The sequence below is a fragment of the Rhinatrema bivittatum genome, chromosome 3 (genome assembly GCF_901001135.1).
Source record: "Rhinatrema bivittatum chromosome 3, aRhiBiv1.1, whole genome shotgun sequence".
Taxonomy (NCBI): domain Eukaryota; kingdom Metazoa; phylum Chordata; class Amphibia; order Gymnophiona; family Rhinatrematidae; genus Rhinatrema; species Rhinatrema bivittatum.
The window spans coordinates 323,754,136-323,768,143 of NC_042617.1; the positions used below are offsets into that span (position 1 = coordinate 323,754,136).

General features: G+C 45.0%; 1 protein-coding gene across 3 annotated transcripts in view; it reads left to right on the plus strand.

Moving 5' to 3' along the window:
- Positions 1 to 14,008, plus strand: part of ZBTB24 (zinc finger and BTB domain containing 24) — a 65,749-nt gene that overhangs the window by 22,517 nt on the left and 29,224 nt on the right. For all 3 annotated transcript variants that reach the window (XM_029595290.1, XM_029595291.1, XM_029595292.1), the window contains exons 3-4: positions 1,560 to 2,501; positions 13,393 to 13,560. In XM_029595290.1, the coding sequence (XP_029451150.1) occupies positions 1,586 to 2,501; positions 13,393 to 13,560 (1,084 nt within the window). In that variant the 5' untranslated portion in view covers positions 1,560 to 1,585. The remainder of the gene's footprint in view (positions 1 to 1,559; positions 2,502 to 13,392; positions 13,561 to 14,008) is intronic.

The following is a 14,008-nucleotide window of genomic DNA, read 5'->3' on the forward strand; positions in this document are numbered from 1 at the left end:
ATTTTCTTGGTGGCTAACACGTCAGCTAGACGCATATCGGAGCTTCAAGCGTTGTCCTGTCGGGAGCCCTTTCTCCGGATTTTGGACTCTGGAATTTCCCTTCGAACAGTACCCTCCTTTCTGCCGAAGGTAGTCTCGGGGTTTCATTTGAATCAGAGTTACCTACGTTTACTCATTTGGATCGCAATTTGCCTCAGGCTCGCGAATTACATAGGTTGGATGTGAAGTGGATCCTACTTCGCTATCTGGAGGTTACCAATGCCTTTCGAATGTCTGATCACCTGTTTGTCTTATTGTGTGGCCTGAAGAAGGGACAGAAAGCTTCTAAGGCTACCATTGCCAGGTGGCTGAAGGAGGACATATCCTCGACTTACATCGGGCTTGGGCATTCAGTACTGGATGGTTTAAGGGCACATTCAATCAGGTCTCAGGCGGCGTCTTGGGCGGAAAGTCAATTTGTCTCACCACATCATCTTTGCGAAGCATTACCGTTTGGACATCCGGGATCCGGATGTCAACTGCTTCAGCAGCAGTGTTCTCCGAGCGGGACTCTCCAGGTCCCACCCCATTTAGGGTAGCTTGGGTACATCCCAGTGGTCTGGACTGATCCTGGTACATACAGGGAAAGGAAAATTGGTTCTTACCTGCTAATTTTCGTTCCTGTAGTACCAAGGATCAGTCCAGGCGCCTGCCCTTGGAGTCTGGAGAGTCCACTTGGTATCGTTTTCCTTTTGCAGAATATTCTCAATGAGGTAACATTCAGGTTGCTTATAGACATGCTCCCTCCATGTACATAAGTTCCACATTATGCAGTTTCCTTTTTTCTTAAGTGGTTTGATACAGCCATTGGTTCTTATGTTAAAGGTTATGATATTTTTCATTCTGCTATGGTATGGGTTATATTGAAGAATCGCAGGTGCACACCAGTGTAAGAGGGGATGCCTTTCAGTTTTTTTTCTCTGACGCAATCTGCTGGAACGGAGACAGAACCCAGCGGTCTGGACTGATCCTTGGTACTACAGGAGCGAAAATTAGCAGGTAAGAACCAATTTTCCTTTCCCTTTGGAAGCTGCTAATCCAAACAGTCACCAATACTGGTGCAGTGGTTACATGAATGTCTGGCCTGCTAGGTTCCCGTGGTCTTTCAGATGGCGCCCCCACCAACAACAATCCGGTCAACACAAGGAGCGTGTAGCCTGTTAGAGACCTGGCATTTCCACTAGGATTTCAAGGATTTACTGGACTGGTAGCCTTCTAGGCAGACCCAGCTGCTATTTAATTCTATCTCTGCATCATGCCAGACAGATCCGGCTATGTGGGCACCTGTGTTTCCTCTAGGACTTGTAGCTATTACTGCACTTGTGGCCTATTAAACAGACCAAGTTGCTAATTAAATTTGATGCTATCTCTTTCAACATTTGTGAAAAACTAAAGCATGAACCTTGGGTAAATGTGTGATTTGAGCACTTACTGATGCTGAGTGTAAAACAGATGAAACAGTTCATATTCCAGTGGAAGTGAGATTTTTCTTTTCTTTTCTTTTCTTTCCTTCTTGCTAGGTTTGCCCCGTCTGACTCTCTGAAGAATGGCAGAAGCAGCCCCTCCCCTGGCAGCAGAGAAACCTGTCCTCATTCACTCCGGGGTCCACCGTGACACCGTGCTGGCAAACTTTGAGGAGCAGAGGCGCAAGGACTTCCTGTGTGATATCACGCTGATCGTGGAGAATGTGCAGTTCCGGGCACACAAGGCCCTGCTGGCTGCCACCAGTGAGTACTTCTCCATGATGTTCGCTGAGGAGGGTGAGGTGGGCCAGTCTATCTACATGCTGGAAGGGATGGTGGCTGACGTTTTCGGGGCCCTGCTGGGCTTCATCTACACGGGCCACCTCCATGTGGACCAGAAGACCACAGAGCAGATTGTGGCCACCGCTCAGCTCTTGAAGGTGAATGACCTGGTGAAGGCCTATGCAGATTACCAGAGCAAGCATGGCCCCAAGGATCCGAGGGCTGGATGCAAGGATGCAGCCGCTGCCACCGCCACAGGAGATCTGCCAAAGCGGAAGCGGGGACGGCCAAGGAAGTATTTGCCTGGCTGCGAGCAAAAAGTGGCAGCAATTTCTGTGGAATGCATGCAGCCAAAGGAACGCCGAGGGGAAGAAGGTGCCACAGAAGGAGGGATCTCCAATGGCCGTGTAAGGGACAGAGAGGACAAGTCTGACAAGACGAGTGGCTCAGGGACTTTCCCATATCCCTTGGCCCCGGAGATAAACAGCTGTGGACCTCAGAGAGGAGGAGGCAGCAGGAGCCGCTGCAGCCAGCGGAGGCTCCAGAGGTCTATAAGACTGAGAGACTATAAGTTATCAGGGGATGAGGACAAACGAGAAAAAGGCAAGAGAGGAGAGGAAAGGAAGAGGCGGCTGGGCATGGAGGCACAGTGCAAGGATTGTGGCAAAGTGTTTAAATATAACCATTTTCTGGCTATTCACCGCAGGACTCACACAGGTAGGTAAAACCATGTACAAACACATCCACACCCCTTCGGGAAGCACCTAACTTTGGCATGACGTACCTTTTATTATGTGACAATGTTAGTTTGCACAGGTTTGAGTGAGTTGGTTTGTTCTGCCTTGCATGAGGTTACACTCTTAAGCAATAAGAGGCACCCAGATAAGGCATGATTGCCATGTTTTGCTAGAATATGCAAGGAGCTCCGATTTCACCTTACTGTACTGTTTCTGAAATCTTCCTCCATTCACTCTTGCAATGTTTATATTTCTAAATATTCTGCTGTATTAAACTCCAATCAACATCACAGGCATCCCAGTGTGTCAAGAGGCCAGTGTTGCAGCTCTGAAGAGTCAGCGATCGCAAGACTATTCAGACAGTGGGAAACACTGTAAAAATGGAGAAATTTGCTGCAAGACCCATCTTGTCTGTCCACATTCCCTACCTGTGCACTACTGCAGACTCGAATTGGTCTCTGCCTCCTCTGATTTCCCCATTGTGAAGAATCATCCGCGCCTGTCATAGGCTTTACCTTTCCCTCCCCCACAGCTAAGGATCCTCTGTGCTTATCCCAGGCTTTACCCCTCACTCCCTCACAGCTAAGGATCCTCTGTGCTTATCCCAGGCTTTATCCCTCACTGCCCCACAGCTAAGGATCCTCTGTGCTTATCCCAGGCTTTACCCCTCCCTTCTCCCACAGCTAAGGATCCTCTGTGCTTATCCCAGGCTTTACCCCTCACTCCCTCACAGATAAGGATCCTCTGTGCTTATCCCAGGCTTTACTCCTCACTCCCTCACAGCTAAGGATCATCTGTGCTTATCCCAGGCTTTACCCCTCACTCCCCCACAGATAAGGATCCTCTGTGCTTATCCCAGGCTTTACCCCTCACTCTCCCCACAGCTAAGGATCCTCTGTGCTTATCCCAGGCTTTACCCCTCACTCCCGCACAGCTAAGGATCCTCTGTGCTTATCCCAGGCTTTACCCCTCACTCCCTCACAGCTAAGGATCCTCTGTGCTTTTCCCAGGCTTTATCCCTCACTCCCTCACAGATAAGGATCCTCTGTGCTTATCCCAGACTTTACCTCTCACTCCCCTAACAGCTAAGGATCCTCTGTGCTTATCCCAGGCTTTCTTAAATTCCAATACTTTTTTTCTGGATGCAACCATTGCCCTCACTAGGAGAAAATGTTTCCTAATATTATTCCTGAGTCTTTAGAAACATAGAAACGTGATGCCAGATAAAGATCTAATGGCCTATTTAGTTTGTCTTTCAGCCATAGACTGTGATCTCATGATGTAGAATTTTCTTTCTACTAACCAATGCTTGTCTCTCTCTCTCGCCTTCTCTCAAATTTTTTGTATCTTTTCAAAATATTTGACTGTTTCCCGCATTTCTTCCTCAAACCCACAGGAGATGCAACTACTATAATAATTTAATATAACGTCTGTTCTTTTTTAGCTTGGTACTCTATTTTCCGTCGATAAGCAGGGCTGAATTAGCCATGTTATGAGGGTAACATCATCCTTCGCCACTGAATGGACCTCTGTCTCTCAGCTAGTAGAGCTTTTGCTCTGCTGATCATTACTTTTATGTGCCTTTATGTAAACCGTTGTGACGGTACCCACCTTAATGACGGTATAGAAAAAGATTTAAATAAATAAATAAATAAAATCATATACAGGAATTACCATGCAGCTGTTATCTTTCATCCGATCACAAACATGGACTTGTACCTCTACCTCTTTCTGTTTGTTTTTTTTTCTGTAAATCTCAATACTTTTGTCTTTAAAGCTGACTCGTTGCCTCCTCAGCCCCCAAACAGCACTTTTCAGTGCAACCAAAAAAATAAGAAAGAAGGAATAAACATATTATTTCCTCACATTATACAGAGAAGAAGAAATCCACAGTCAGGGAATTCAAAGACTGTGTCTGTGGGAGGAGAATGTCGATGGGCAAGAACTGCGCCTTGAACCCAGACCACAACCAGGTCAGTTGTTACACCTGCAGACGGCTGTCTGCATTCTCAGAAATCCAGCACCTGGAAAGTGGAAGACCTGCATGAGTCTCTTAGAAGTCTCAATCAGTCCTCCAAAGTGCAGCCTTGTCTACCTCTCCAAGAATTGAGTTGAGTAGGAGCTCCTCAATATATCTCCACTGTCAGCGGGACAGGATGAATCCTTGGAGTCAAGTAAGTATCATGCTCAAAAAGAAGAGGCGCCACCTTGTGGAGCTGCCATTGCAGTCGGGCAAAAAAAGCACCAAGTTATGGGTGCATCAGCACCATCAAGATCAGTGCATTGATGCTGTCGACACTATTAATGCCATTGGCTTGAAAATCGATGCACTCAATGCTTCAAGCCCCAGATCATGAATCACATCGCTCCTCTACATCATACCATCAGGAAACCAAGTTATACTTCAATCCTTCCAACACAGCTGTATGTTGGCTTACACAAGACTTTAATGGGAGCAGAGGGGGATACAATACCTCTACTCTCACAAATTACTAGAGCCCATACACCAACAAATTAATGGAATAAAGCCTGTGCCTGGAGACTTTAGATCTTATTTGCTGTCTGGTATCTCTCACATCTCCACTTCAAATTTTGCAGAGCCCAGAAGGTGTGCAGGATTCCATACTTGTATTAGAAGAGGATGTTCCACCACCTATGCTAGAATAAAGGGCATATCAGCCCATTGACCAAATAACACAGTTGATGAAGGATTTCTTTACCTCTGTGGTGGCTAAAAAGGAGAGTACTTTTTCAACCTTTTTTTTTTTCCTGGATATCAGATCTACTCCCATAAGAAGGAGATTCTTAGTATCTCCAGTTTGGCTAGGTACTTCATTAGAAACCCTGCTAGGTGGTTCTAGCCCATGGCAGTCACCTGCAGAAGAGTCCAGCATATATGAGGTACACCAGTAGTATTCAACTCCAAGATGACTGAGGGTCCCTCCTCAGTTAGCTACGTCTTCATTGGGGTCTTAATTCAGTGTTCCAAAATGAACTCCTGAGTACTATCCTTCTTTACATATAGTAGGACGAATGGATGTGCGCCTTGGCTCTAAAGGATGTATATGCTCACATACCCATCCACCCTTCATATTGATACTATCTTCACTTCCAGGTAGCTTTTTGCCACTACCAGTACAAAGTACTCCTGTTTGGCCTCATCATTCTCAAGGATCTTTACAAAATGCCTTGCAATAGTGGCAACTAATTTTCCTCACCAGCTAATACAAGTCTTCCCCTACCTGGATGATTGGTTCATCGCACCAAAATCATGAGATGAAGTGTTCTGCTTCCTGAGCTTGACCAAAGGTCTTCTATACCACTTAGATCTTCTAGTCAACTTCAAGAAATAAAACATGGAGTCCACTTAGAAACTCAAATTCATTGGGGCTTGGATAAATTCACTGCAGGAAAAAAAATACTTGCCTCCCAACTGAGCAAACACCAAGACATTGCTTATCCACAATCTTTTCTTTTTCTCTTCTCTATGCTTGTTAGCCAGAAGGCTTCTCATAGTCTTTGGTCACAAGACAGTAGCCATCCATGTGGTCCCTCTGATCTGTTTTAATATCTGCTACCTCCCAATGGGATCAATAAACTTGACCACTTTTATTTCCAGTGCAAATCACAGCTGCACCCCCAAATTTCAAGGAAGGAACACTTCTTCACTTACTCCCCTATCAAATGATACTGGTGATGAATACCTCCACCAAAGGGTGGGGAGCGCACACTGGGACCATTTGAATACAGGGCATCCGAAGTTAGCATGTGGCAATTTCAAACTAACGGAGAAAGTTCTTTTTCACTCAATGCACAATTAAACTCTGGAATTTGTTGCCAGAGGATGTGGTTAGTGCAGTTAATATAGCTGTGTTTAAAAAAGTATTGGATAAGTTCTTGGAGGAGAAGTCCATTACCTGCTAATAATTAAGTTGACTTAGAAAATAGCCACTGCTATTACTAGCAACAGTAAAATGGAATAGACTTAGCTTTTGGGTACTTGCCAGGTTCTTATGGCCTGGATTGGCCACTCTTGGAAACAGGATGCTGGGCTTGATGGATCCTTGGTCTAACCCAGTATGGCATGTTCTTATGTTCTCTTCAAGAGAGACACTATCAAATCAGTCTACTAGAGATGAGAGCAATTGGATACGCTCTTCAGATGACAGCCAATGCTGGGCCATGACTTTTATGGTCCAAGATACTGATACGCAGACATTAGGAAAAAAGCAGAGGACTGCTTTTACGGCCAAGTTCAAAAGCAAAGCACGTTCAAGCAACATTGTCTGAATTATCAAGAAGGCTGCTTATACTATAAAGATGTTTATTTATTTATTTATTATTTTTGGGTTTTATATACCGATCTTCTTGCATTAAATACAAATCAAACCGGTTGCCAGCAGTAACTTTGTTATGGGTTTGACAGTTGCTTGGTTTTGATTATAAATATACTGCTCTTAACATAAGGCTTGGGGGGGCTAACTGGCACAGAGTGGCAGTTATTAACATAAGAAACTTGCTGGGCAGAATGGATTGACCATTTTGGACTTTTTCTGCTATTGTTACTATGTTCTTCAGGGGACAAGCATCCTAATTTAAACCGACAACCAGGTGGCCAAGTTTTATGTCAACAAGCAAGTGAAAATGGGATCATGACCTCTCTGCCAGGAAGCCCTAAAAATATGGAATTGGGCAGAAAGAAATTGAGTTGCTGTGCAGACCACCTATCTGCCGGGCATCACAAACACGCTAGCAGATCGGTTCAGCAACCATATGAGTGGTCTCTATAGCAATCAGTGGCTGACAAACTCTTATGCTTATGGGATCTAACATAGATGGACCTATTAGCATCACAACAGAACACAAAACTAAATCAATTTTGCTCAGTTCTGCCAGGTGATCACAGAGTAGTTCAAGACACTTTCCTTCTCGATTGCAGACAAAGCCTCATATAAGCTTTTCCACAGTTACTGCTTATCGTTGGAACATTGCAAAAGGTTCTTCAGGTCCATGCTCGGCTGATCCTCATATCCCTGGCGTGAACCAGACAGATGCATATTTCATACAACTTTCAAGCAGTCCTCCCATATATCTAGGAACAGCCCCTGCATTGTTAATTCAGGAAGAGGGGACACTGTATCATCCGAACCTTCACAGCTTGGATGCTGAGGACTCGGTGATCGCCGACTTCCACCTACTTAGAAAGATTGTGGACATACTAGTCTCATCTTGAAAGCTTTCAATTAGAAGAAATTATGCCTTCAAATGGAATAGGTACTCCGGATGGTGTCACTAAAATGCTTTGGACCCATTTTCTTGTAACCATAAGCATCTGCTAAAATATTTGCTCCACCTTTCTGACTCAAGTCTCGCCAACTCTTCGGTGTGAGTGCACCTCAGCGCTATTGCAGCTTACTATACTTGAGTAGCTAGCAAACCAATCTCTACTCATCCTCTATCTCGTTTCATGAAAGGTCTATGGTAGGGCTTCCCAAACCTATCCTGGGGACCCCACAGCCAGTCGGGTTTTCAGAATATCCACAATGAATATGCATGAGATAAATTTGCATATCATGGAGACTCAGTAGATGCAAATTTATCTTATGAATATTCATTGTGGATATCCTGAACCCGACTGAATATAGGGTCCCCAGAGCAGGTTTGGGAAGCCCTGGTCTTATGGCACATCAAGTCTCTGGTACAAAAGCTGCCTGTTCAATGGGACCTGAATTCTGTCCTTTCCCAACTAATGAAGCCTCCCTTTGAGCCACTGGCATCAACTTTTGTAAAGTTCTTGACACAGAAGGTGGTGTTCCTCGTCGCAGTGACTTCAGCTAGGAGAGTCTGTGAACTTCAAGCTTCTTGTCCATTATCCTCTGTACATGCAGTTCTTTCGCAACAGGATGATTCTCCAAACTCACTCAAAGTTTCTGCTGAAGGTCATCTCGGCTTCCATATCAAATCATTCCTGTTCATATCCCGATCAGTCCAGACAATTGGGTTATACATCCCTACCAGCAGATGGAGGCAGAGAACGAAAACTTTGAGGCACTGCTACATAACCGAGAGTGCCACCTGCAGTCCCTCAGTATTTCTCTGTCTCCAGCAGATGGAAGAGGTGCAAACCTGCAGTCTGAGTAAAACAAAAAAAATAGTGAGACAAAAAAAATTGGGGTTCAGAACTCCCTGAGATATTAGGCTCCTTCATGGACCATCCCTCATGTAGAGCTGGGGGGGTTGGAAACCTCTGGCTGGTTTAGCCCGTTGGTGCCCAGCAGTCCTGATAGCCAGGGGACTGGCTCCCTCGTGACCTCTGAAGTTTCTGCCTGTGGCCTGTTGGTCCCTGAAGGGAAGTATTCTTGCATGTTCTTATTTGTATTAAGTTTTGTTTAAAAAAAAAAAAAAAAAGTATTTTATTGACAAAACAGGAACTTCAGTTAGGCTTGATGGTCAGGGTGCCGTTGACTGCGCTGAGGTCGGTGCAGGCAGGATCAAGAGAGTGAGTGCCTTGCGCTCTTCTTCCTTCACTCAGGGGTCCCGGGAGGGCTGAAGGTTGTTTCCTGCATGTGGTTGGGTTTGGCTGGAGTGCCTCACAGTGGCCACAAGTGCGGCCTAGTTTTCCCATCCAGATGTAATTCAGTTTCTAAAGGGGATTAAGCATTTACTTCCTCAGGTCTGAAAGTTATGATTGGATTGGAACTAACTTGGTTCTTCAAGTACTCTGTGAAGCTCCCTTTGAGCCATTAAGTGGTGCGACATTGAAAGACTTAACTCTGAAGGTAGTGTTTCTAGTGGTCATTTGTTCGGCCAGGCGGATTTTGGAATTGCAAGCCCTGTCTTGCAGGGATTCTACTTTGCGCATGTCTAATAGTGGAGTGACATTGCATACAGTTCCCTCCTTTTCACTGAAGGTGGTATCCTCTTTTCATGTTAATCAGGCGTGGAACTGCCAGCTTTCCCAGATTGGTCTAAGGCAGTGGTTCCCAACCCTGTCCTGAGGGACCCCCCAGCCAGTCGGGTTTTCAGGGTATCTACAATGAGAGAAAATGTGCATGTTCCCTTACGTACCCAGATCAGTCCAGACTGCTGGGTTATGTCTCCCTTCCAGCAGATGGAGTCAGAGAAAAAAGCTGAAAGGCACACCCCTGATATCCCGATGTGCCACCTGCGATCCTTCAATATTTCTCTGACTCCAGCAGATGAAGGAAGACATTACCTGCAGTTCTGATCCTTTGCAAATTTTTGATTGTTATCTATAGTAAGAAGGGGTTCTTGTACCCTTACTTATAGAAACATAGAAATGACGGCAGAAGAAGACCAAACGGCCCATCCAGTCTGCCCAGCAAGCTTCGCACTTTTGTTTTTTCTCATACTTATCTGTTACTCTTGGTTCTGTTACGGTATCTGAAAAGTCACTAATAGTTTTTGCTGTTCAGATCAACTTTTTGTGTTATTTGGTAGTGCAAAGAAAGGGGATAAGGCCTTGAAAGCGACAATTTCCCATTGGCTGAAGGAGACCATTTGCTCTGCCTATATTTGTAAGGGTCGAGAAGTCCCAAGTGGTCTAAACGTAGGTGACCTCCTGGGCAGAGTGTCAATATTTGTCTCCCCAGGAGATACGTAGGGCTGCAGTGTGGTCCTCTCTGCATACTTTCACCAAACATTACCGTTTGGATATGCAGGCGCAGGAAGATGCATCTTTTGGTGAGAGTGTTCTCTGTGTGGGTCTTTCGGGTTCCCGCCCAGTGTAGGGCGGCTTGGGTACATCCTACTTGTCTGGACTGATCTGGGTATGAACAAGAAAGGAAAAATCTGTTCTTACCTGCTACTTTTCATTCCTGTAATACCACAGATTGGTCCAGAGACCCACCCTGTCACTACTGAAAGACTGAATTTCCTGTTGGTTGGGAAACCATTTTTTTCAAATGAGATTGTTTCCAGTGTAAATAAGTTGAGTTTTTTTTATCAGACTGTTTTTAGTCACTGGAAGTGAGTGGGGCTCCAACCCCAGGTTTCCTGTTTGCCCTGATGGGGGGTTTTGAAGGGACATTATCTGGCTTGGGTACAGGTCGATACTGAAGGACTGTAGGTTGCACTCTCGGTTATGTAGCAGAGCCTCAAATGTTTTTTGTTCTCTGCCTCCATCTGCTGGTAGGGATGCAAAACCCACTGGTCTGGACTGATCTGTGGTATTACAGGAACAAAAATTAGTAGGTAAGAATCAGTTTTCCTATCCATTGTACTGCCTACCTTCTTTCCTAGGCCTCATGTGCATGAAGGCAAAAAAGACCTACATATACTGCTCTGCAAAAGGGTCTTAGCATGTTGCAAGAAACAAACTCAGTCGCGTTGTAAATCCTCCCAACTGTTCAATTCATACAATTCCAACAGGATAGGAGTAGAAGTCACCAAGCACACCTTGATTAGCTGGCTGGCTGGCTGAGTGCATTCAACACTACTATACGTTAGCAGGACTGCAAGTCACAGAGTCTGTGAAGACTCAAGTGAGAGCTCTGGCTCCTTCGCAGATACTTGCAAAGCTGCAATTTGGTCTTGTGTTCATAAATTTACATCCCACTACTATGTTGATAACCTCTCAAAGACTGACAGTACATTTGGACAAGCAGTTTTGCAACATCTGTTCTCGCTGTAGATGTCCACAGTGTGGTCTGGCTTTCTTACTAAGTAAAAACTCCACTGCAACCCTCAGGTCGAGACTCCCACATGTAATGGCGAATTCAGCCTGCTTATCAATGGAGAAAGCATGTTTGCTTCCTGTAAATGGTGTTTTCTGTAGCTAGGATGATTTAGCCATTAATACCCGCTGGCCTCCCTGAAGAGTTGACTACACAGCTAGAATTAGTTCTGATATAGTCTGAGGAGGTTCACAAGGCAATGCCTGCGTGGGAACTCCTGGACGTGATCAGGAGAGCTCAAAGCTCTGCTAGCTAGGAGAGAAGAGACTGTTGGGTGCCATATCATGGTTAATTCATCCTGCTAGTTACGTGAAACACCATTTTACAGTAAGCAAACTTGATTTACCTGCATACAAAAGTGGGTGGAGTTAGGTCAGGGTGGGAGTATGTACAGAGATTTCAAGGTCCACATTCAGAAGCATTTGGCCAGCCAGCTCAGAAGTTAGCCGGCTAAATGAATATTTGGGCACTTATCTGGCTAAATTCTAGCTAGTTAACTTAATAGCCAGCTAAAATTTGGCTGGATAAGTTAGGGGTGTTCCAGAAGTGTAACTGGGAGGAGCTAAGTTAGCCAGCTAGGTCTTGGTTGAACCTAAATTTAGCCAGAAAACTTTAATAAAAAAAATAAAAATAAACACTGCCAGCTATATTCAGTAGTGTGGCTACATTAGCAAATATGCCTCTAAAGCTTGCAGTTAAATTTAAACAGCTAACTTTGCTATCCAGACTGTGACTGAATATGGACCTCTTCATTTTTAGATGTTTGCACATGCTTTCTTATATTTATTTACATTTTCATATCACCAGAATGGCGTGCAGTGAAAAATTCAACAGTATAATATATTTCATAAAATAAACAAGCCAAAAACAGCATAAAATAATCATGACAGGATGAGACTGGCATTCAAAAGATGTAAGGAGTTAGGCACCTAGATCTTCCTAAATGACCACCCCCTCACCCTGCTTAGGTGGCCTAAAAACTGGGTGGGGGAAGTAAGTCAGGAGTGAGTGCTGAGTTCCAGCGCTAGCCGCGTAACTTGACCGGCTGTTATAGCAGGCCTAAATTTAGCTGTGTAGATCATTTTTTCCTTAGGCTGTCTTTGCAGGTTGTGCCAGGGGAGCGCCAGTCCCCTGGCATTTTCCCTCCCTCCCTCCCCATCTTAAAAAAAAAAAAAAAAATGATGTGCCAAGGTTGCCAGCAGCCCACTGCTGCCCCCCCTTCTCAGGATCCTCCTTCAATCTCGGGATTGCCACCAGCCCCCGCTGCCGCCTCCATCATTTCCTCCTGAATCCTTTTTACCTCCTCCAGCTCAATATCCCCTGTGGCTCTGACAGTCACGCAGCTTGCTCTCCTCCATGGAGAGGCTCGTTGTTGCCTTCAGAACGCCGTTAATACATGTTTTGCCTTATAAAATCATCACATCTTTATTTAAGAGTTTTTATATACCGTCATTAAGTTATTTACCATCACAATGGTTTACAATAGGGCACCTATATCAAAGAAAAAAGTGGATCATAATTTACATAGGTGGTGCCATTAATATTCGGTAACAAATAATATTATGAATAATATGGTATATGATAAGGCGTTTACATTTAAAGACATTCACATGGGAATTGAGTTTGGTAGCAATTCATCCTGATGACTGGTTACAGTTAAAAATAGGAAATTAAGCGCTGTGTGCTCTATGCCGCTTATCCTTGTTTAATTGCCTGTGTCATTCTCTTTCTTGAAAGATTGATTGAAAAGCCAGGTTTTCAGTTGTGTTTTAAAAAGTTTATGATTACTCTGAAGTCTTATGTCAAGGGGCATGGAGTTCCATAATGCGGGGCCGGCTAGAGATAGTGCACGTTCTCTAACTTGTCTTTCTATCACCATCCCTCTACCTTATCGGTGTTTTCTCCACTAATAGACTGTTCAGCCAGCTTCATTCAGACTCCTGCCACAGGTAGTAGAGCACCCGGTGACCTGCTCACGTGTTTCGTGCGTCCCTGTCAGGACGGGCCAGTTCAGGTCAGCTGAAGTCCCAGGGAGGTGTCCGCATACTTCCCTGCCATTGGTTTGTAATAATAACCATAGAAATATCGTACAAAGAGGGAGGGGAGTTTCATGAGTCTGAAGTAGATGTCTGTCTGTGGAATCCTTATTTGGAATGGTTTCTTTTGGTGTTTCAGGGGAGCGGCCTTTCAAATGCCCTGAATGTGGGAAAGGGTTTTCCCAGAAGCACTCTCTGCAGGTCCATGGGCGGATGCATACAGGGGAGCGACCCTACACCTGCACCGTGTGCGGCAAGGCTCTGACAACCAAGCATTCTCTCCTGGAGCACATGAGCCTGCATGCAGGTAACCCCCCGCGGCCCAGGTCTTAGTGCATGCTGCCAGTCCTAGCTTTACTTGGCACACTTGTAAAGCCTTCCGGACAGCTTCATCATAGCACCACACTGTCTCGGATGCTGAGGTTCACAGGTCTTGGGCTGCTAGCTGCAGCATGTTCTGATTGGCCCCCAAATTGACAGCTTTCCCACAGAAGCCTTGATCTGCAGGTTTTCCTCCATGTAGCAAGAAGTGGGCCATTGAAGTGGTGCATGGGAACTCAAGAAAAATCAGATGTTCAAAGCTCATTTAGTAAATTGCAGCACTACTTCATGTCTTGGAAAGCTGTGACGCTCGCAAACCTCCTGACAGGGGTGTGTGGAAATCCATAAAGTGCCCGAATGCAATCCGCTTTTGAAGTTTTTGAAAGGCAGAACATTAATAAATTGGATTTGAAAGTGCATGGTAGTACTAGCTC